At 36.9% G+C, this 22,643-nt stretch overlaps 1 protein-coding gene across 3 annotated transcripts in view; it reads right to left on the bottom strand.

Annotated features, from left to right (window-relative positions):
- Positions 1-2,757: 2,757 nt before the first annotated feature.
- FAM114A1 (family with sequence similarity 114 member A1) overlaps positions 2,758-22,643 on the bottom strand; it is a 36,956-nt gene continuing 17,070 nt past the window's right edge. For 2 of the 3 annotated variants that reach the window (XM_068680129.1, XM_068680131.1), the window contains exons 7-14: positions 21,441-21,593; positions 19,027-19,150; positions 14,344-14,429; positions 13,082-13,252; positions 11,683-11,822; positions 10,315-10,387; positions 7,409-7,462; positions 2,758-5,907 (exon numbers count right to left, since the gene is read on the bottom strand). In XM_068680129.1, the coding sequence (XP_068536230.1) occupies positions 5,806-5,907; positions 7,409-7,462; positions 10,315-10,387; positions 11,683-11,822; positions 13,082-13,252; positions 14,344-14,429; positions 19,027-19,150; positions 21,441-21,593 (903 nt within the window). In that variant the 3' untranslated portion in view covers positions 2,758-5,805. The remainder of the gene's footprint in view (positions 5,908-7,408; positions 7,463-10,314; positions 10,388-11,682; positions 11,823-13,081; positions 13,253-14,343; positions 14,430-19,026; positions 19,151-21,440; positions 21,594-22,643) is intronic. The other variant, XM_068680130.1, reaches the window with a different exon arrangement.

The following is a 22,643-nucleotide window of genomic DNA, read 5'->3' as shown; positions in this document are numbered from 1 at the left end:
TACCTATCTCAAGCCACTGTAGAATTGCTAAGGCCATTTCAGCCAGTGTGTAAATGCTTCTGATGATGGCACTATCTATCACTCGTCCCCTTCAGTAATCCAGGGATCTCGGTAGCAGGGACAGCCCTGTTCCTTGTGACCCCGATTTAATTTCCTTCCTCCAATAATTTAATTCTATTTCTCTTGTTGCCTGTAACTCCCCCTTTTCTTTTTCTTGGATGGCTGAACTGTCACTTTATTACCCCCAGTCATCCCCCAGCTTCCCAGGTGTTTGGTCTCACTACCTTTGAAATTTGCATCTCCTGAGTTACCTCTGCAAAACACCAACAAGTAGAACCAAGAGGCTCTTACAAGCCTTTAATCTCCGCTGAGTAGAGCTTACCATGTCCTGCAAGCAAGATCCAAGCCACAGGGAAGCACGGCCTCTCATGGGGCAGTTCCTCCAGCACCAGCCTGGTGCCTCTCTGCTGAGCTCACCCCATTTCACTGACGTGTTTCTTGTACTGGGGAGTCCCAAATCAGATGCAGTACTGGAGTCGTGGTCTCATGCATGCCCAGGTGGATAATCGACTCTCTCGTCCACCTGGCAGTGCTCCTTTTACTGCAGCTGAGGAGGCTGTCGGCCTGCTTTCTGCCTGGGCATGCTGCTGGCTCGCACCTGAATTGCTCCTCACCATGGCCCTGAGGTCCTCTGTAGCAGAGCCCTCCCTGGTCAGCCAGTCTCATAGTGATAAAACCGTTCCTTCACACCACTCATGAAGAAGCATGATGCTGGGATGTATGTATACAAGTCTCCTTCATTTCCCCTCCCTGTCAGCAAGGTCCTGCTGTTAAGTCTCCTTTTTACAAGGGTTTGTCTTCTCATTACTTTTTAACTCCTGCATTATTGTACTGTCATGTAAGAAATATTCTTTCACTCCCTGGGTAAAATATCTGAAATGCAGAGCAAATGGCAGGTGCTTGTTCCTGAGTCTGCTAGAGCAGCTACTTAAGAGTCTGTAAGAGAAGCCGTGAAAAGGAGATTTAAGTGGGGAGACTCGTAAGTTCTTAGCAGGCCTGTGCTCAGAGACTGTTGGGTAAAGGTAATACAGGGAGAATGAGCTCTGCACACCTAGTGTGATCAATTTTGCTGTCTCCTTTCCTCTCAGTTTTATCTCTTTGAATGTTCTTATCTTTGCCTCACTTTCTTCAACTTCACGCAGATTTGTCTTTTACTTCAGAAGTGCTGTTATTCCAGTTCTGCTGGAACTAATCAGATGTCATCTCTTGTTTATTTTGAACAATGCTGAAAATTTCTTTGAAAAAGTCTTTTTTTAATCCAACCTTGAAAATTGTTCCTATTTCCAGAGAGTATGTTGTTGCTGTTTTTTTTTTTTTATTCCTTTGAAAAATCATCTTCCCTCTCCTATCTGTTTAAGACAGCTCAACTCTTGACATTTTATTTTCTGTTTTCTTAATTCCAAAGCTGCATGCCATCACCAATGCACTTCTAGAAATACTGTCTGCTGTGAATGCTGGGGCAGGTATCCAAGCCTGGAAAATGCACAGGTTGCACAATAAAAGCAGCTGTTTGTGTCCTCATAGTCTCAGCAACAAAGGTTGACCCAAGCCAGAAAAAAAGTCCAGAGGGCTTTCCAGTCAGACTGCAGGAATCTCAAAGTAGGTCAGGCTGGCTGATGGTGTCACGTTAAGCCTTGCTCTGAGATGGGTTTAAAAGAACTTGGGAAAGTCATTTTCCACTCTTTACACTCTTTTGAGTCGAACTGAAAGGACAGGGCTGTCATTCGAGATAGAAGTAGAACGTCTCAAAGATAATCCTATGAGCAGGGTGACTGCTTGTATGCTAAAAACTGCTACTGCGATTCAGAAAAAAAGGTGAAAATCTCTATTTGTCACTCAAAATACTGTGGGGTTTCAGACTCATTGAAGTTGTTATGCATCCTAACTGGTGGAAGACACTGGAAACATCCTTAAAAAACACCTCATCTTGTGATGGCTGTAATTTTGTATTGTCTGCTGAGGGCACATTTTAGAGAAAGATCTTAATGGCTTCAATGGATGATCCAAGCAACATGAAAGAAACGGGAGAGACAGTTCTTTTGTTTAGCTGTCTGAGGCAGTGGATGCAGGAGTGTAGGAGCAAATCATAGGGAAGAGATGTTTACACATGAATAGACTACACCCTGAAAAGCAGCAAACAAATTACAGCTTGCTTTGTTTGGAAAAAAAAAAAGCAAGTATCTTTAATATATAAATACAATAAGTGACCTGTCTTACAGTTTACTTCGCTGGTGACGTATGATAGTGGATTATCTGTGAGTCTGTAGGTGTGCAGACACTGCTTTACGTTTCACCTTGACACATTTCTCAACTTTCCGTGCTCAAAAGCCTGCCTCAGCCAAAGCTCTCTTCTCTGCACACAAAGAGGTACTCAAAAGTGAGAAAAACGTTATGAAAAAGAGATCTGCTCGAGATTACAGGGAATTTCACAATTGAAGTTATTTTTTTAAGATAAGTACCTAAAACCTAGTAGTTTGACAAATGCCAGAGTACACTCAGTGCACTGACCTGGAAAAAGGTGGTGATGAAAGAAGGAACAGACAGTCTCCCTTAAAAGTTTAAGGCTTGCATCTGTCTTTGCCAGACTCTCAATAAAATCACTCATTCCAAATGTAAATCACAAAATCAGAAAGACTTCACTGAGTGCATCCTCCCATCACATTATTCATAACATTATTTTTTAGCACACAGCCCCAGTTCAGTATCTCAAATGATTTATTTGATTGATGGAAAAATACAAACCAGTGTAAACAAAATATTCTGGTTACATCTACACAGTACTTTTCTACTGAAATATTGTTTGCCTAAAACTGATTTAAAGATTTCGCCTTCAGTTTTCCTGGGATAAATCTGAGATCAGATGGAGTATCCCTGTGCTCCCGTTTGTCCCTGTTTCTCTTCCTATGCTGTATGGATGTGAATACTCAATTCTACACGTTATTTTTTTATAACTTCTTTTACTTTAAGGAAGGTACCTTACTCAATACGTACATAATTTAAGCAAGACAGACCTCTCCTAAGGAATATGTCAGACAAGCAATCTTTGTCTTAAGAATGTCCCTCAATGATTTCAAACACAATCCCCTAAGGCTTCTAATACTGCATTGTTCAGCCTCTGCTAAAAAGCACCACTGTTAGTTATCACATTTTTCTGACAGGTTTATCACTATATATTCTGCACCACATTTCAGAGAAAAAAAAATCCATAAGAAAAAAGTTGCTAAAATCATATATGTCAGAAAACATGAACTTGGCATAGAAGCAATACAAAAGAGCTATTGCTATGTTCTTTGGATGATTCCCTGGGCAGTAATACCACACATACAGGTACCTGATGGATGTAAAGCTCTATTCCAACGTGGGCAGAAAGGCTTCTTGACAACAAGTTATGATCAAATTAAAGCAAAAATAACTCCAACTTGTAATGATTGATAGTCGAAAGCACTAGACTTTCTTATCAGTCTTTGTTTGAAAAACAAACAAGGTTTTAACCACATATATTATTCTGCTTGCCAGTGTAGAACAACAGAAAGAAAGCTTTAAACAAACAGGACTTTTTACAAGCCACTGAATGTTTAAACTGGTGTCCAGATCCACAGCTGTAAACTGCTCATGGCCAAGCGCATGGAGAAAGCACATACTCTTCTGAAATCCACACTAAGGAGTTATTCTTCTGGGCCAAGCGTATATAGAGGAATGACTCCTGGCCAAGTACTACTCATGCGTGTGTGCATCTCTTCCAGTAGCCAAAAAGGACTACTACAGAGAAACACATTTATTTTCCAAGTGTAGAAGCACTGGGTAAGAAAAAAAATGTTTCATTTGAAAATATGCTTTCAGAAATAAAGCCATTTCAGATGGAAGTGGCAAAGATATAATGGCTAGTGGGCTACCTTTCAGCTAGCGAGTCTGCTTGCCAGTTACAATTTTTAGTGTTTTTTTTTTTTTTTTTTTTTACCATGTTGTAGTACTGTTAGCTGTTCAATATGACATAAATACCAGTGAATGCCAAGCTTTCTTTGCCTTTTCAGCTGCCAAGGGGCTTGCTTATTTTGGTTCCCAGTACTTTTATTAAACATTCTGTGCAAGTGGATTTGAAGACTGTACCCTTTCTATTTGCCCAGAAAGAAATCTCTGATTTCTAAAATTACAGGGTGGCAGAAAATACATTTTGAGTAACAAACTGTATTGCAGTGATAGTGAAAATTTCATCTTTAAATACCAAAAGATTGGAAAGTCACAGTGCATGTGACTGCAGAACAGGGATCACAACAGCATGTGATACAGACAGACCTTTCTGTCACTGCTTATGGACCCACAGAAGTTACCATATGCAAAGCAGATACATGGTTTTTCATTTCTAGCAGACAGGAAAGTATTTCCTCATGTTCTATTCCGTTATTTTTACAATGTATGAACTATGCTTCTATGATTAAACATATTCAGATGTAAGCTACAATTAAAAACATTTAAATGCAATTTGTGAGTGTATCAAGAGGAAAAAAAATACAAAAATAGCTGTGAAAAATGTATTAAACAATGAAAATCGAGGAGAACAGGCTACATAAAATACTGGGAGGTTCTTCCTGTCTTCAAGATAAACTAGGCTAAGCAGACTCTGAGATTCACAGCTCAGGATTTTAAGATAAGGGTATGGACAAATTATCACGGTTGTTAGTGTTATTCCGAAATGTCATTCCTGCTGCTCAGTTATATTTTGTCTAGCCACTGCCTCAGAGAAAAGGTGATTGTTCTGACACATGACCTCCCCACCCAAAGCAATTGTCTCTTCATGACCTCATTTTTTATGCCCAAAACTGTATTTCTGACTTGCTGGTGTTATTAACTCAATTTTATAAAAAGGTTCAAAATGTTTCAACACCAAGTTAAAACCCAAAGGGGTATTCTAGTTACACATCTGAGATGAGATTATTTCGGGGGTGTTTCATGAACAAACAAAAGAAGTTTTCTGTTCCTTGCATATTTGAAAAATTGCTTTGCCTGCAATGTTGTTCAGCCAGTTGGAATTAAGAGATAGACATAAATGAATATGAAATTATGGGTCAGCAAATATAGAGCTTTACCCGTACTCTAACTGGCTCAGACAATTTGTTTTCAGGATAACTCTGTATGCATAGCCTCCAGAATTTTAATTCAGCAAAGTTAATGCCTGTTACCGTACAACTCCTTTAACACAAAGTGTAATGTAAGTGGTACTGATTTTTACAAGGTTATTATTTACTGTTGTAAATAATATTTAATGACTGCAACACCATGATAATTTGTTCTTGTTGGCTAAAATTAAATACTGAAACCAACTTTTGAAATATACATTTTTAACTGGAAGTTAGGGAGCAAAGAATAAAAATGGTCATTTGGGCTGAAATGTTTAAAAAAAGCTCTACATTTTAATTTGCTTCACCCTGTCTACAACGGAAAGGGTAAACATTTAAAACTGGTTTTATGTCAATACTAACATCAACTAACTATTGATTCAGTTTAAATTAATGCAAAGGATATACTCTAACGGAAAAGAAATTACTTTTCTAAATACTTCTAAAGTCAAAAAGTCTAAAAGAGTATTAAAAAGTTGCTCAATATTGTATGTGCAAAACCGCGTTTAGTGTCTTCAAAGGACTCTAAGTGGCCAGAAGTCTTTCATACCATCTCTCCTATCTGCATACATTAAAGGGATTAGGTCTGTGGTTTCTCTTAAGCCCAGTGGTCACAACTGCTGGGGAACTGTCACTCTTGTGCTTTCAGACAACTGGTCTTGATATGTGAAATTTGCAGAACTGGAAGCAGTAGCTGGAAAGCATCCTGGATATAAGTAGTACTGTTGCAACCCTAATGGGGAGAGAAAACACATGGTTTATCAGTATAGCTATCATACATTTCAGGAATTGCATTGTACTTTTTTAACAAACACGGCCTTTTTTAGATCTGCATCACGCTATATTAGCATATGTATTCACACAAGATTTTACAACCCATAGATAACAAAATGCATTACAAGAGTTTACAGAGAATAAGCATAGCCTACATAAAAATCTGATTTCCCTTCAGTTTGGATTCTTGGAGAGTTTTGTTTGTAATGTGAGTAGAATAAAATGCCACTGTGTTCAGAAGTAGGTTTGACTCTTGTAATACAAATCAGCTAGGCTTCCCATCAAGAGAACTAATTTTGAATCTGGTGTAGGAGGAAGTGTCACTGAAATTAACAGTTTGAATTATTATAAGAGTTTAAAAACATTGTACTATTTATGGAATTTCTAATACTCTGTGAACCTCGGCTGTACATATTTGTTTACAAATCATGAGGTTTAAGAATTACAAAATAGCTTATTCCACAATTATGGACATTCCCAGACATTGCAATTCCATACAAAGATGTGTCAGCTGCAATAACAAATTCATGCCGTAACAAAAGGAACTGTACAGAAATCTTTACAGCTCTATTCAACTTTCCATTATTTTCCTTAAAGCTACTGTTAATCCAGTGCAAAAAAATGCTTATTTTAAACCTTTTCTTCATTTTTAAGGGATCATGGCTGCTAAATACATAATTACAATTTGTAGTCACTACTGTATGTATATGTCTATTTAAAGATGTGATCTCATCAGCTGAGTTAAAAGGATTAATGCTGCAGATAGTACACATTTAGTACATGTAGTACTTTATGAACATATTACTTCCTCTTGACCTCTTCTCTCCTCAGTAAAACTGAGGCACGTTTTGCTTATTGTGCTTTTCTGATGAAAAATAGATCATGATGTTTAATAGAAGAAATCACTCATGAACATTTTGATGTCGATGCATGGTTGTCCATGTGCTGACCAAGCCAGCAGCTAGACTGTGAATCTTTGTTGAAATCTAAATGCCTGTGGACAGGAAACATTGTAGTATTCCCTCAACCCAAACTTTAAAGAAAAACATAGGCAGAAACTATCTGTGAGTAAGAAATACTTGTAGGATTTGAAATAGGTAACAGAATAAGTAAGAATAGACTTAGCCCAGGCAACTTGTGCATAGGTTAAAAAAGGTCTAAGCAGCACATTGTTAATTGCCTGTTGTGCTCTGACCAATGCAGCAGTAACACTTAGGAGCTGGCCAGTCTCACTTCAGTCACAGGTGGTAAGAATCCTCTCCAAATGCAGTATCACTGCTACAGTATTTGTGGGAGAGGCTGAACACAAAAAACAAGAGGTTTATGAACTGGCACTGAGCAGCCAGAATGATATTGCCATTACTTTTTATACAGTTCTTTCTTCAGACATAAATGTGACCATTTCATTTCAAACTCATCTTCCTACAGTATTTCCTAATGTGGAAAAGGTGAAGGCTTACCTCTAACAGCACGCTGTTGATGAGGGGGTTGAGAACTTCTGCCTTCATACTGCTCTGTAAACCGGAAAATAGAATGAAATGCCAGGACAAAAGAGACGTTTAACAGAAATATATTGGCATCTGAGCAGTGGTTTTATGAATTCTAGACAGGCCTTGTTTCACCTTGGTTCTTATTCAGACTGTTTATCACAGTATTCCTGATAACTGCGTCCACATTTCACACACACTTCAGTAGACCCCATGTATTTCTATCACTGAGTACAATGAACTAAGGCAGACCCAGGGTTTTACTTTTTCATTAATTCATGTACCACACAGTTTCAAGTGGCTTGTTTTTTTATGGATATGAAATTGATGTGATTACATTGTCTGCCCATTTGTCTGCCTGTGCCCTTTTCAACCACCTCAAAGTTTTTTAACCCCTGGTTGATTTCCAGGGAAGCAAGGAGAAATACACATTGGAAAGATAATGATGTTCTTGAAGTTTAAGGAAAAGGCAGATGTAAAAGGCTCAGATTAGTTCCCCTTCAGAAGGAAAACCACGTGAAACAGATCTTCAACTAGAGGCAGTGTATATTGAGCTAGACAACACAGGCTGACCAGTGAATCTATGTGCAACTAGCTCAGTAAGCACAGCATTTTTCTCAACCACCAGACAGGAATAAAAATGGGTACAATGGGTAGTGATGTTACTAGAGGCTACAGAAATCAAAGCCCTGGAAAACAGATTCATCAACTCTTCTGCTTTTTAAAATGGCAAATTTTATTTTTTTTTCTACTCACTATTCTTTGTATTGTGTTTTTCAGAACAATATTAACCTCAAGCAAGAGTTTTTTTCTTCTAATACTCAATGGTGGACTTCTTTAGAACAAAGGGAATACAATACCCTTTAATTTAACTGAAGGATGTCCCCTTAGAGCATTGTAGCTTTCACATTACAGATTTAAAGAAACACGATACATCTGGATCTTAGCTCAGAGATGGCAGAACAAACTGAAGATGGTTAGAAAAAAAAAGCGCAGTTTTCCTGTTAGTTACTAGAAAACCCATTACAGAATGTTTTGTTCATTGTCAATAAAGTCCAGAAACAGACAGAGAGCAGTATCAAATACTATGGACTGTATACATAGTAAGTTTAAGTTTGAAAGAACTCTTGCATAGCTAGCAAAACTGCGATTTCTTACTTCTGCATTACTGCTCACTCTTAGAAACACTGACAATGTTATAGACTATGGGCAGAGCCAGCACACTAACTAACACCTGAATTACACAGATACAGCTAATAGCGCCAGAAATGTGCTTTAAAAAACACTATTTTCACAGAATCACAGAATTTCTAGGTTGGAAGAGACCTCAAGATCATCGAGTCCAACATTTCTGTTCTACACTATTTCTGTTTTGCACGAGTCAATGCACTTTGCAAGATACTGGAATATGTTTGTGAAACCAAGTGCTGCTGGCAGCTTAAGGAGGAAACTGAACCAGTAGGACATGCAGGAAGAAGCAGTTTTGTGAAGACTTGTGTGTGATTAGTGCTCCTTGCTAACCTGCCTGATCACGATGAGCAGAAGTCCCACATTTTCCAGAAGCTAACAGGTATAGGACCGCACATAAAAGACCACCAGGCAGCCCAACTCAAACTTTCTTCTAGAGAATATGTTTGCACTGAGAACAGTATTTATGCTCAGTTTCTACACACAAATGTTCACAAGAGCAGTCTGGTCCTAAAATCTGAGTACAAAGTTTATAAGACCAAAACCTAGTGCGATGCTTATGAAAGCTTTAGTTTTCATTTTCCTGAGTTGTGCCAGCTTAATATTTCATGTGCAATTTACTTTTATGTGTCTGTGCATGTATTTATTGCAAGTGTCACATAAAAATATGCTAAAACACAATCCCAAATTGCAAAATAAGCAGATTCTTCCAGAGTAATGGGAAAAAATGTAAATTATTCAGAATAAAAGCAATCCAATAAGGCATCTTCTCTACAAATAACTCTGAAAAAAACTTCTTCAGAGATGTGTTGGAAGAGCTCATGAGAGAACTGAAGAAATTTCCTTTGATGTATATTCACCTTCTACTGGAGTAATCAGGAGAGCCAGAACTCTTTTCTGACATTATGAATAATTTCAGCAACAGCACAATTTTTGCCTCTGGATCCTGCCAGAATATTCAGATGTCAGTCATTTTTGAAACTCCTTCTGCACTACAGGCCCTGAAAAGGCTTTCACTGCTCACCTACATAGTATCTCCCCATTTGTCTTCAGATTAATGTCCTCAGGCTAGTAAAAGGAAAGGGAACAGGAATGGGAAATAAATCACATTTCTGGCAAAGATGTTCACAGATAAGTGGATGTTCCCAAATGGCCCATCTTGGGATATAAATCAGTGTGTTTTTTTTTTTTTAAGAAAGAAGACTAAAGAGATTTTCTAATCTCTTAAACCTTTTGCAAAAACAATGGCCCTGGGCCAGGAAATTTAGCAAAGGCTAAGAAGACAGCTCATGAAACCATCTTAAGGTGCTGGAAGTATTATCCGTTAGTGACTTTTTCACAAATGCATTCAAAAGGGATAGGCTAAGTAGAATAAAATGTCATCGATTGGTGGGACTTCAAATGTGGGGCCTTTTCAATAAGAGTAAATGAATGCTGAGAGGTGATGAGGAAAAATGGGAGAACGGTGTCTAGAAAGAGAAATTTCAGAAGGCTGGGGACACACTGCAGTCTATCAAGTCTTGTAGACTTTCTCTACAGCATGGAATCTGCTGTGAGAATGCTCTGTGTTCATGATCTGAAGGAAGAAATGCCCTTTTTGCTGGTATCTCATATAAAGCCACAGGATTTGGATAAAGAAGTGAACTATGTTAATAAAAGCCCAAATGGTACAGAATATGCTGTTATCTTACCCCAGCTGCTGTTAAAGAATCAGAAAACTTCTTTGATAAAGATGAAACTTCGTTGCACATGGCACTTGTAACACTGGTTTAAAAAAAGAGAGACAAATATAAAATTACATCCTTGTCCTGGCAGTGGATAAAAAGTCAGGCACCAACTTCATCTCAGAAGCCAACAATGTTCTTAAGGCAATTTTGATTCTAGTAATATTAAAAATATCTTGGTGTAAATTTTACTCATGGTAGAAGTTTTATATTCCCCCATGGAAAAATGTCCTGACTACACTACAGGACGATGTCATGTTGACCCAAACACTAGTGGTTTGTTGTTGTTGTTTTTCACATGACTTTTTTTTTTTTATTATTCTAATCCTTTAATTATTACTTTGCTGATAACTGCAACACAGTTCCTAGAAATGCTGTTGGAAAAAAATCAAACTTTAATGAGAATAGTGAGAAGTTTCTTGTCTGAGCACAGAAAACATCTATTCTGTACCAAAAGAGGAAGTATCCTTGTGGTTACAGCACAAGAGAACAAGGAGACCTAGTTCTATTTCTAGGTCTTTCACTGTTTTGCTAGATATTCACAAATGCATCGTATTGAACCTCATCCTGCAAGGTGCATCAGACTTTTGCTCTAATTCTGCAAAACAGTCGTTCAAGTACTTTGCTTCAGACTGAAGTGTTTCCATGGACTTTGCTAGGGTTACTGCCATTCTTAAAGATAAACATTTGCTTACATGCTTTACTTACTTAGGACTCAACTTCTTACAACATCTTATGGTGAAATCTTTATGAGGTAGGCAAAACTCACTGAAACCAGTAAAATTGCTTACTACAGAGAGCTTTAGATCTGAATTCTGAGTCTCACTGGGTAAACTGGCTTCTTAAATTTATGTATGTTATGTTGTGTATTACTACAAAGTTACTCACAAGAGTGGTCTTACTGTTTAGAACCACAGATTGATTTTTGTTTATTTTTGGCAGATAAGCACCAGATAATGAAACTCTACTGGCAGATAATAAGGCTGCATTATGCACTCTAAAGGCAAATTCTGTATATGCTAGTACAATATATTTTCCAGAGGTGACAGGAAACACATCCCAAATGAGCATATACATTCACTTGCTAGGAAAGCAACAACTTTTAGCATTTGAACAGGTCAAAACAGGTTTTTGTAAACATGCTAGCCATCTCGAAAAATTATAGGTAGCCTACGTGACTTGATTATATGAGAAAATACAGCACCAGGACTCCTAAAGCCAATGTTGTTTGTTAACTCATGAACTTACTGTGACTTCACATGCCAAAAATACAACAGAACTTCCTGAGTTTCAAGCAAATGTCAAACGTTCATACATGAAATACATAACACTCACTTTGTCAGTACTTTTGCTTGATCTTGAGCTGTTTTTTCTACTTCCTGTCCATGTAGAATTAATTCTGCTACTTTATGAAGCTGTTCAATACAACGAGCCGTTACCTCAGCCAGACTTTCAATGGACAGCATGTAGATTTCCTTAAATTAAATTAATCACAGGGAACAATATCATCAGTATTAACAACACGCATAAATGTACATATATATATAAATATAAACTAATTTGTAAAACAGAATTCTCCTCCAACCACCCTCAAGCAGAAATATGGACCACATGCACCATAAAGTTATCCTCACAAACGATACTGGAAAATGAAATACCCACTGGTAATAAAATACAGATGTTACGCTGAGTCTGGAAAATTAAGAAGAAAAAAATCTACTATTTATTTGTATGGGAGCTTTGTCGGACCCTCAGATTTTTGAAAATAGAGCTTTTAAGTCTATTCCTAACAAATACAAAGATCCCTTAACTGTAGAGTAAGTCATAATTGCTTCCATATGGAGCCAAAAGCACTGAGTCATTCCTCAGATGAATTTCCAGATTAGAAGTGGATAAATCTCCCAATAAAAAAAGTGTTTTTTATCAGATATGATAAAAAATTCTACCTAGCACTTTGGCAACACAGCTTTCACAAGCTGGTGCCAGTTGGAAATTTGCAATCACGTAAAAATCTTTAATATATAAAATGTAACTCCATTTCCTTATTTGGACTTTTTTTTTGTGCGTAAGGAAACGTGGCAGGTAATTAAAATTAATTCAGAAAAACTTGACAAAGATCCAAACCACATTTAATATTGCTGTAATTTCACATAAAATATTCAATGACAATTAACCATATCAATAGGAGGGGTTGTCTAAATGGACAAAACACATTTAGCCTTTAGTGCTATCTTTCATCAAGAGAGTTAATACTTGTGAACTGCCAAAGTAATATTTGTTTTGTTGTTTGTGAGTTGAACTATTCAAGAGTTTAAATAAAGTTGCAGAAATTTTTCCATGTATTGTCATCGGCAGAAAGAGATACTAAGGAATGTTGACATATGACCTTCTAAGTCCTACAGCTATTACACCACAGAATCCATCAGTTCACTGTATGTTGTGTATAAACATGCGTACACACAAAAATGTAGATGGGGAAAAAAAAGGGATAAGCAGAGTTCCTGATGTTTTGATATTTACTCACAGGAAAAGACTAACAGTAAAAATATTTATGTAAGTTAATTTCCTATTGGGTTTCCATTGAGTAGTTTTATATTAATTTTTCTCAATAACTCCGTGAGTTTAACAAATAAGCACAACATATAATACCAACACATGAAGATAAAGAAGTAATATTATCTAACAATGTATGAGAATTTGCTTAATTAAACTTATCCTCCAAAAGGTATTTTACCTCCACAGTTTTGTTCTTATGGACTTCTGTTTTATCACTGTCAATTTTATCTTCTCCTTTTTCAGTCTTTTCTTCATCAGGTTCTCCAGGTTTTTCGTTTAGCTTCTCTTCTATTTCTACTGAGGTGGAAAAACTGGCTTCATCCAGCCACTCATGAGCTTTTTTCCTAGCCTGCCAAACAAAGAACCCAACCCCCAAGTACAGTTCAAATGGGGAATATAAAATGATATTCCAAAATGTTAATTAATAGTACATTTAATTACTTGCTTTTTTTCATTCAGAAGTTTTAAATATATCATGCCTTTGGGTGGCATTTAGTTAAGAGTATATTAAAGAAACTGTAGGGAGAGGTATTTCTGACTGCATAAAGAGGGATCAACCAGGGATAAGTCCTGTCCAGGTATGACGTTCTTCAACTAATATACCAAGTTGTTGTTAATACCAAAGTTACAAGGATTTCAGCTGTATGAGGTAGCACTCAAAGGAATGTACATGGAAATAACTTTCCCAAATTAAAAATTAAAAGGGTGGTATACCAGAAAGCAAGAAATATTGGAGAGGTAAGAGAGTTGTCTTAAATGTTTAAACTAATTAGAAAATCACTGTATTTTCACCTGCCTTCCCAGGCAAGAAAGTAGATTAAAGTGGAAAAACCTTTAAGTTGTGTACAGCTTCAGAGACATGGTTATGGTTAGTAGGAAGTTTATTGTTTCTCTTTTTTAATGTAAAGTTGAATTAAAACATGCTAAAACCTAAGCCTAATCTGATTATATGTAGTCTATCTATGATAGGGAGATAAATATTCATCTGAGCTAAAGATCAACAGGTTAATCACCTTTAAGAGTGCCTGATAATAAAATAAAAATGTGACTAGCAATGTTTTTGCCATCTAACTTTTAAATGATTAAAGCTAGATGAGATAAATTCAAGTCCTCCCTTCTTGCTGAAAAGATCTGGAGAAGTCCCTTGGAAATACGATGCACAAGAAAAAATAATTCCGAACATGAATGCTGTCACTATTCTTAACACGTAAGACCAGATCTGCTGAGCTCTGTTCTGCTGAGACACCCCTGGTCCAAGGCTTTCTAATATGGCCAAGTGTAGTAGCTAGACACTGCAACTGGATTGTCTTCCTAATTTCAGCTCTTCTATTACAACTTCTCTATATTTATCCTTTTAGTCCCACCCTCCTGTACTGTGTTTTCTGAACCGTCTGATCTGAGCTAGCTTCTGCTCTGTGTCAGACCAGAACAGGCACTAACCTTGTTGAGTTTGTCAGGAGTAGCAGCCACGTGTAATTCAAATAGCAGCTCAGTAAGCATGCTCACAAACTCTTCTCCCATGTCTGCTGCAACAGAAAACACAACATTTTTGTTAGTGTGCTAGCGCTACAGAACTCTACACAATCAAATACATCTAGTCACATAGCTTCCAAACCACTCCAGCACTTGAAAACCAGTGATGGTGAAGTAAAAGAGGGGGAGATGTATACTCAGAGAAAAGAAGAGTAAAGGCAGTATAGATAACTATACAACTAAATGTCCTAGCTTGACACTTTGACCATTCTTTCCACTTCATTCTGAACTCCACTAAGTTTCACTGAGACAAAAAGGTGAGAAGTTGCACGATCCCTAGTTATCTGACAAAAATACATGACCCACTAAATAACCAAAGAGATACTAACCTCTTCTTTCATGACAAAGAATAAAAACTGCAGCAGAGCCAGATCCTCATACAATTTCAGAGGAAACACGTTCTCTATTGCTCTGTCTGCAAACCACATCTAAGAAGCATGTATTCTTTTTATTTGAAGATTGAACTTTGCTTAAATAAATAATGTTTTCTGTTCTGTTTGGAGTAATGAGCCTTAAATCTGCGCTTTTATTACACAAGGTCAAGGTAAATACCACTAGTATTTGATCTTCACCTTCATTATATACATTCCTTTGACTACCTGCAGATACCATTATTCTAACATGCTCTAAGATCCTAAAAGTTTCTAATCTAGTTGTTCTGTTCATCTGCATTGAAAGAGTTTGGAATCTTCATTAACATTTCCTGATGGAATATGCAAAATCCATTGTTTTCTTTTAGCTTGCTGATGCTAAAAAGTTAAAGTCCCCATACCAAGCCGGATAAAAGTTTCAAAAATGAATTTCATGTCTTGCTATGTTCTCACTTTGTGTCTTGGACACACTGAATTCACTTGTTATTAAGACAATGCCAAACTGTTTTTTTAAACTACAGCACACCGAAAACTGTTAGGCAGTTCACTGGATCACTGCAGTGTTAGCAAAATTGTTGATAAATGGCATATTCAATTCAATGCTCAGTTTGGTTACTTTCTCCCTTAACCTCATGTGCTTGCACACAAAATCTTTGATGTTAATGGCTTTCAAAATGTAGGAAAAGCTACTTTTTTTTTTTTTTCTGGTATCCTCCTCTCAATATTTCATAATCAACTGAAAGGAAAAGAAGCTGCACTAAAAATTACATGAAAGAATTGCACAATCAAAGCAAGAGAAAAACACCAGAGAGAAGGCTATGCATTTGGCTTTCTCCTACTTGCATCAGAAAATAGCCTTTCCCTTTCTTTTCATACCAATTTTCCACCTATAGGACTGAGCCTAGCAAAGAGACACAAAAACCTCCAACCCCAGTTTCAAAGTTGTCAAAAACAAAGCCTAGCCCCAAACCTTTCCCAAAGCAGTCCTCCAAAGACCACTGCAGTAATATCACCTTGCATAGAACTGAAAGTGTTTACTGTAGAAATGGAAAGCAGCACTAACACCTCTGACTGACATCCTGGGAGCCTAAGGTAAGAATGGAATCTGAGAGTTTACATAAAACAAGCAGCCACCCTTTTCAAATATTTGAATGTAAAGTATTGGTTTTCCTCCCAGCTAGTCTCTTGTTCTGCTCAGTATATACAGCATTGGCAAATGTCACCACATAAATAACATGACCTTGATCAAAAGAAACTGGCACCAAATTAGACAACAGGTGGTGATTAACTTCTTTGTTAAATTTTATCTATCCAATGAACAGTATTTACATCTTCAAACACCATTAATCTCTGGCTTCTGTAAGGGGATGGCTTCATCATACAAAGGAAAAAAAAACATTCACGTTTTATCAACCTAAGAAGCACAAATTAAAATCCTATGGGAGGCGAGTTCATTATAGCTATAAACTAGTTAGCAAGCAGGATTAAAACTCAAAATTCTTCCATAGGCTTTAACATAGCCTGCTACCTCTTGCTAGATGAGCCAGCTGAAGTGAAATTATACACTCCTATAATAAAAATATGCCATTAAAAGAACATATGGCTTGCTGGCTTGACTTTGTTAGTATAAAACTTATGAATGTACTTAACAGGACCTTAGTTAGCCTGTGCTAAGAACATAACCTAGAATGAAGCCTTCTCTTTAGAGCAAGACCCTGATCAGCCAACCTGTTGTTAAACTACTCTTTCATCAGTGCTGGATGCTAAATGATATTCAAAATTTCCCCTAACATTAAACACATTTTCTTAGTGTAAATTAAAAGACTGAGTGTGCTCCCTGAAGGATACATATTGACGCACTCCAAAAAGCTAAACTTAATTGTAAAATATGACCAGAACATGAAGTGCAGTCAATAGAGTGTCACTGGAACATAACCCGAATTATGTAAAGGCTGGAAAACCGAAGTCTGAATGAAATATGAAACAGTTTAATAAAACTGTGCTCCATCAGAGGAAACAGACATGCAAATCCCATGCAGCATTATATGTAAAGGTGCTGGGTATTGTTTTTATCTGAAAATGGCATATAACTGTCATGTATGGGACTATTACTGGGATTCTGTAAGTTTTATGAGGTTTTATTCATCTGCTCCTCTTACTAAAAACACTTAAGTTCCTGTGCATTAACAATTCAGGAAAAGGTCTGTTTTCCATGACTCAGGAGGTTTTATGAAGCTCCTAAGAAGCCTTCACTCACTCTGACAGACCTAAATGAAGACAACATATTTTTGTGACTAGGACACTGCCTAGAGGAGACGTGTCAAAGCACTACATGGTATTGAGAGCACCCTCTCTACAGTACAGGCAGTGTTCCATGTACTATGGGAGAGGCTGAAGAAAGGCCACAAGTCCCCACTTAATAGTCTGACCACATTCTGTCAGCTCCATCCTAACAGAAAGCTACTTTGAAAGGTGATTAACTTTTCTATTATTTTTGTGTCCTCTAGTGGAACTAAAACTTATCCAACTTAGTACTAATACATGAAATTTATCTGTAGTTCAAGTACTAATAAATCTTGAGTTTGACTGCACTAAAGGATGTGAGTCATTTTGAATCACAGCCTGAAGTAACACCCATTTAACTGTAATGCGGAGAGATCTTGTGCATGGTTATTATTTCTGTTGTCACAGAGAGGAGGATATGTTTCACTGTTGACTGACTTACTTTTGCAGGGAACACCTGCAGCAAACTCTCACTTCGTCCTTTTTTTTTTTTTTTTTTTTAAGGTGCTCATTGTCTTGGTTCCAGCACATTTAGAAGGCCAGTTAATGTTTCAAGAAGTGTTCAGCAGCTGTGCTTCACTGAAAAAAACTGAATTTCTAACTACCAGAGGAAACATCACTTTGTGCAAGAAGCAGAGCTTTTTCTGGAGGCTGGTTTCAAAGAAAAACTATTTTCCATATAAATTAAGGTACAACACACATCTCATGAATCCTCAATCTTTAGCAGGTAAAACACTTTCTCCACTTCTATTTGTCACAAACCCACAGAAGGAAGTGGAGTTTTCAAGAGTAACAAGGGAAAACACAGCACAAAACTCTACCATACTAAGACTTTACACTGAACACTTGCTATTCATTCCCCTGAGAAGCAATAAGCTACCTGTGAGAGACATCAGGCATACTGAGCAAGCACTGCTTGAAAGAACACAGTCTGATGAGGAAATACTTTCCTGTTGGAATACATGGATGTTAACACAATTTCTCTAACTTTTCCGAAGGTTAGAAAAATCAGACCTCAGCATCTTGCAGAATATAGGCAAAGCACTCCTGAGAAGATCAAAAGGATGTGAAGAAAGATCTTTCAAAGTAAGGTTCTGAATACTATGTTTAATGGCTTGAGACAGTGTTCAGTTGAGTGTTCAGTGTTCAGTCTTCTTTTTATTTGCTAGAAGAGGTTTGGCAAGGATCTCACAGGCCCAGAGGTATAAATTATGGTAAGTTTTCCTGACCCGAGCCCGCTCAGGGGAATGCCAAAAGTCATAATTGCTTTAAGACACCCATTTTCCTGCTAACCAGAGGATCCATGTATTTTGTGAGCTATTTTATGGACTACCACACTGGTCCCACCCTCTTTAATGCTGTGCACTGTGATAGTTAAGGCATGTTCTGCTATTTTGACTTCTTTCTAACACTCCATATGCAACATCTTGCCAAGCAATACCTAGAAGGCAGCACTGCCACTATGTTTCACAGTGCCTTTTGTTGAAAGAGTTCAGATTTTTCAAGTCCCTTAATTACACTCTAACCCTTTCCCTAACTACCAAGGGAAGGTGCAAAGTTAGGATGAAATTGCTAAACAGAAAAGCATTGTTAAATATTCCTAAATTTTCCAATTATACAACTTCAGAAAGAGACTGTAACAAAACCTCAGTCACCCAGAAAGTTATTTTCCCTTTTCATTTTTGTTTTGTTTGCACTGATGACATAGCAAAACGGTATAACACATCGTTATCTTGTATTTTCTCTTTCTCAGACTCCAATTACAATGTAAATCTAAAGTTAAGCATTCTTTCATGTTACAGAACTTCAAGTGTAATCATTTTAGTGAGTTTCTTACAAGGAATATTAAGATAACAGAAATTATGGTTTGTATTTTAATTTTTTAAATTGCTATATACAGAAGTAACACAAGTTAAGTCTCTGTATTTCTGATTACCTTTCTGTGCCTGCACGACTTCATCATCTGATTCCTTTGGAACGAAAATCTCTTTTATAGCAATTAAATCATTTTTCACAGTCTCCAACTGCTCTCCATCAAGTGTTTCCAAATATGACTGAATCTGTAAAAGAAGGGACATAAAGCAGTCCAAAATGAAACGGACTTTGTTAAATGGCTAATTTTGAGCCTGATACCAAAACAGGCTAAGAATGGAAACTTCCACTAATTCCATTTCCAAATTACATAGATTTGTCTTTAGTTCTCATCAACATTTGATTAAGTATCACAAAAATTACACTAGCCTTGTAAGATCACCAGGTCTCTACCTTCTCCAAGAATGTTTATTTTGAATTATAAATCTGTGGTTTAACTGCAAACTGTAATAAACAGTTGGGATTGTTTGGATGAAGACAGCGTGCAAGAAGAGCAGACACAATTCATGCTTAGCTTAACATTCGTGGGAGCCTGATTTTCCTCCTTCAGAATCCCACCAAAATTTATTGACAGTGTACTGATCTACCTGTTCCGAAGTATGCATCGAGACATCTTTTGAGCTAACTGCAAGTTGCAGATTATCTGCAAGTCCCTGCATATGTAATAGGGTGGCATGCCCAAGAGGGATGGAAACAGCTTATTTAAATCACTGTTTGCATTACAGTTATGTTGTGTTAGTCTCATGCTCCCACTCTCTACCTATGGAAGCCAAAAGAACTGTCTTCTGTGTCCTTGTTATAAAATTTTACTTTAGGTTTGTTTAAAGGTGTTTATTTTTTTTTTAGCTTGCTTCACAGAAGTGCAGACCGACTCAGTGAGAGACTGGCGAGGCACAAAATGCTTCTCTGGTGTTCCACCTTGGCACATCCAGTTCATATGCTCAGAGTAAATACAAAATAAAGCTGGGAGATCCACCTCGAGATGGACTACCTACGGTTTTTGTGTCCCTCTCAATAGCATTGCTCATTTTGTATGATAACCGTGATTTTTTAAAATAGAAGTTAATAAATATATATATTTTTAAATCCCTGCTGTCAGAAGGACCAAGGACATCAGCAATGCCTTCAGTTTCTGTTGCATTCTTCTTGTGGGCCCATCAGAGTGTGGCTTTTAGGCAGTTATTATGGTCCCAAGCTTAAAAGTACTGGGAGCCTGTGGTATGAGTGTGCGTGGTATGGTGTGTACTGTGCAATTTCAATACATTCTCTAAACCTTTTGGAATATATATCAGGTAACTGGACTTGTAGACCCAGACAGTTGCATTCAGTCATATGTGCTTGTATCTTCTAGATAGCTGACAAAGTAGGACTTTCAACAAGTAATCTACAGGTTATCTAAGACATAACATGCAGCATTATCAGAAACCTCAAAGTTACAACTTGCACAAGTCTTACCATGCAGTACTTCACAGTAAAAGAAAAATAGTGTTGACAGACACAGCCTGAACTTGTTCTCTCTGTATTTCTTTTCCGTGTTGTAATTTTTTTTTTCTTTTTCTTGCAAAAGCAGACTATTGAACCTTATCTGTAGGCTTAGAATTTATAATTTTGCTTTTAGACATAATTGCAGAAAAAAACAAACAAACAGAGAGAGTAGGTACCTATCTGCTATTAAAGCAAGCTCCTATTATTATTGAGAGCAAATAAAACCTTAAAAAATTAAGTTGGTTATTTTTTATTAAAAATAACCCAGAGGGTAAGGAGTGTTAATTACCAAAATAAAATGAAAGAAAATGTATTTTAAGAAATTTATTCAGAAAAATGTTTCATTATGAAACCACTGATGCAAATTTACAAAAGTTCTAGTAATATACTGTTGCTGTTGTACTGATCTAGAAGCAGTGTCAGTAATTTGACAGCTGAAATTAAAAAATATATGTATCATATAGGTATCAGCAGCTTTAGCATGTTCTTTGGAGAGACATACAGAATTTGTATAGTTTCAGTATACTTCCTGGGGTAGTCTGCTGTAAGTTTAGAAACCAACACAAAAAGAAGACAGAATTTGAATAATTAATCTGGAATTAATTTTAATTCACTAGCTTCCATGTGTAGTAGGTCTGAAATACCTGAGTATAAGTATCAGTGCATGATACAAACCAAAAGACTTGAGTCTCCTTGCAAATTCTGAAAAGACATCTGCACAGTGTTACAAGCTGAAAGATATACACTATGCATGATCTTAACAAAAATAACTTCCAGTTGTGAAGTTGTTTCTTTTGACCTAATCTTTGAGTTAAATTCTAAATGTACTGAGATGAATTCCCCGAAGCCACAGACTTCCCATGGGACCAATCCAGCTTTCTCTGAAGCTGATGGAACACTATTGTTCATTTTCACATGCAACTTCATATCAAAATTAATGTAAAGAACAACTTTTTACCAGCCATTGTGACTTATCCAGTCTGCATACTGTACCTGGGTTTCACTTTCATTTGACAAGATTTCCAGAGCTTCAAGATGAGACAAACCCTGGAACTCATCAAAAAGCAGTCCATAATGTGCTGTCCTTTCAACTGTAACTTGCTGGGCCCGTCTCTGTTTCTCTTTTTCTTTAGCTTCTCGTAACAGCTGCAAAAATATACATCATTCCTGTTGTTTTATTGGTGGTGCTGTAGGTATGACATTTTATTCCCTTCTGTTTCTGCTTGTTTAGAAAATAGTAATAAAATTTGGAACAATATAACACCTACAGAGCTGAAATACCTAACTTTTTTTTTTTGATAAACTTCTCTACTAAAATATTTAAGTAGTATTCTGAGCATGTTTTTCCCAATGGTAATCACTAACCTTTTTTCTTTTCTTTTCTTTTTCTTTAAAAAAAAAAAAAATAAACAAACAAATAATCTTGCTTATGTTTTCAGAAGTAATATCAGCTATGAATACTATCTCATAAATCTAGCCACCAATTGCAATGGAAGAAAAATAAAAAGGACTGTTTCATACAGAGCATTAAAGCCTCATGCAATCCATTCCACAGGCCACAAAATGGGAAGAATATTATTTTCAGGACCTACCTACCTACCTGCATAAGTAATGCACCTACATAAATATTTCCTACCTACATAAAATATTTTTAGTAGATACTGAATTCAGTTTTATGCGACAGCAGGACTGACAAAAGAGATCTGACTAATTAAATATGTCTTTTCCAAGAGTGAGGCAGAAGTATACATCATATATTTGGGGATATTTTGGAATGGTTTTCTTATAGAGCAGAATTTCCAGGAAGGCCCGGCTGCTTGCATGAATTTGCCACCATAAAGCTGCTAAATTCACCTCAACTGCATCTTAAATCACATACAAGCCTTTGAATACAGGCAAACTCACACCACTTACACCATTCCATCATTCAAAAACTTCTATGATATTGTCTTCAGTTATTCATTTTTTACATATCTCTTACGATTACAGATTTTTCAAAGTCTCCACCCTCAAAATCACACATAAAGTTTTATGTACAAATCACCTAAAAGGAAGCACTATGTTATGAGACCCCTGAGAACCGATTTATACAACTTTCTGCATCCGACGTTATGGGTAGATTCACACATACTGTTAGGTAGGTATTGTCAGAGGCTCATTTTAACCCTGTGTGCCTGACTACGTGTATAGTTGGTG

Source organism: Anas acuta, chromosome 4 (genome assembly GCF_963932015.1).
Source record: "Anas acuta chromosome 4, bAnaAcu1.1, whole genome shotgun sequence".
Taxonomy (NCBI): domain Eukaryota; kingdom Metazoa; phylum Chordata; class Aves; order Anseriformes; family Anatidae; genus Anas; species Anas acuta.
Note: the sequence above shows the minus strand (reverse complement) of the source record. Positions and strands in the feature narration are given on the sequence as shown.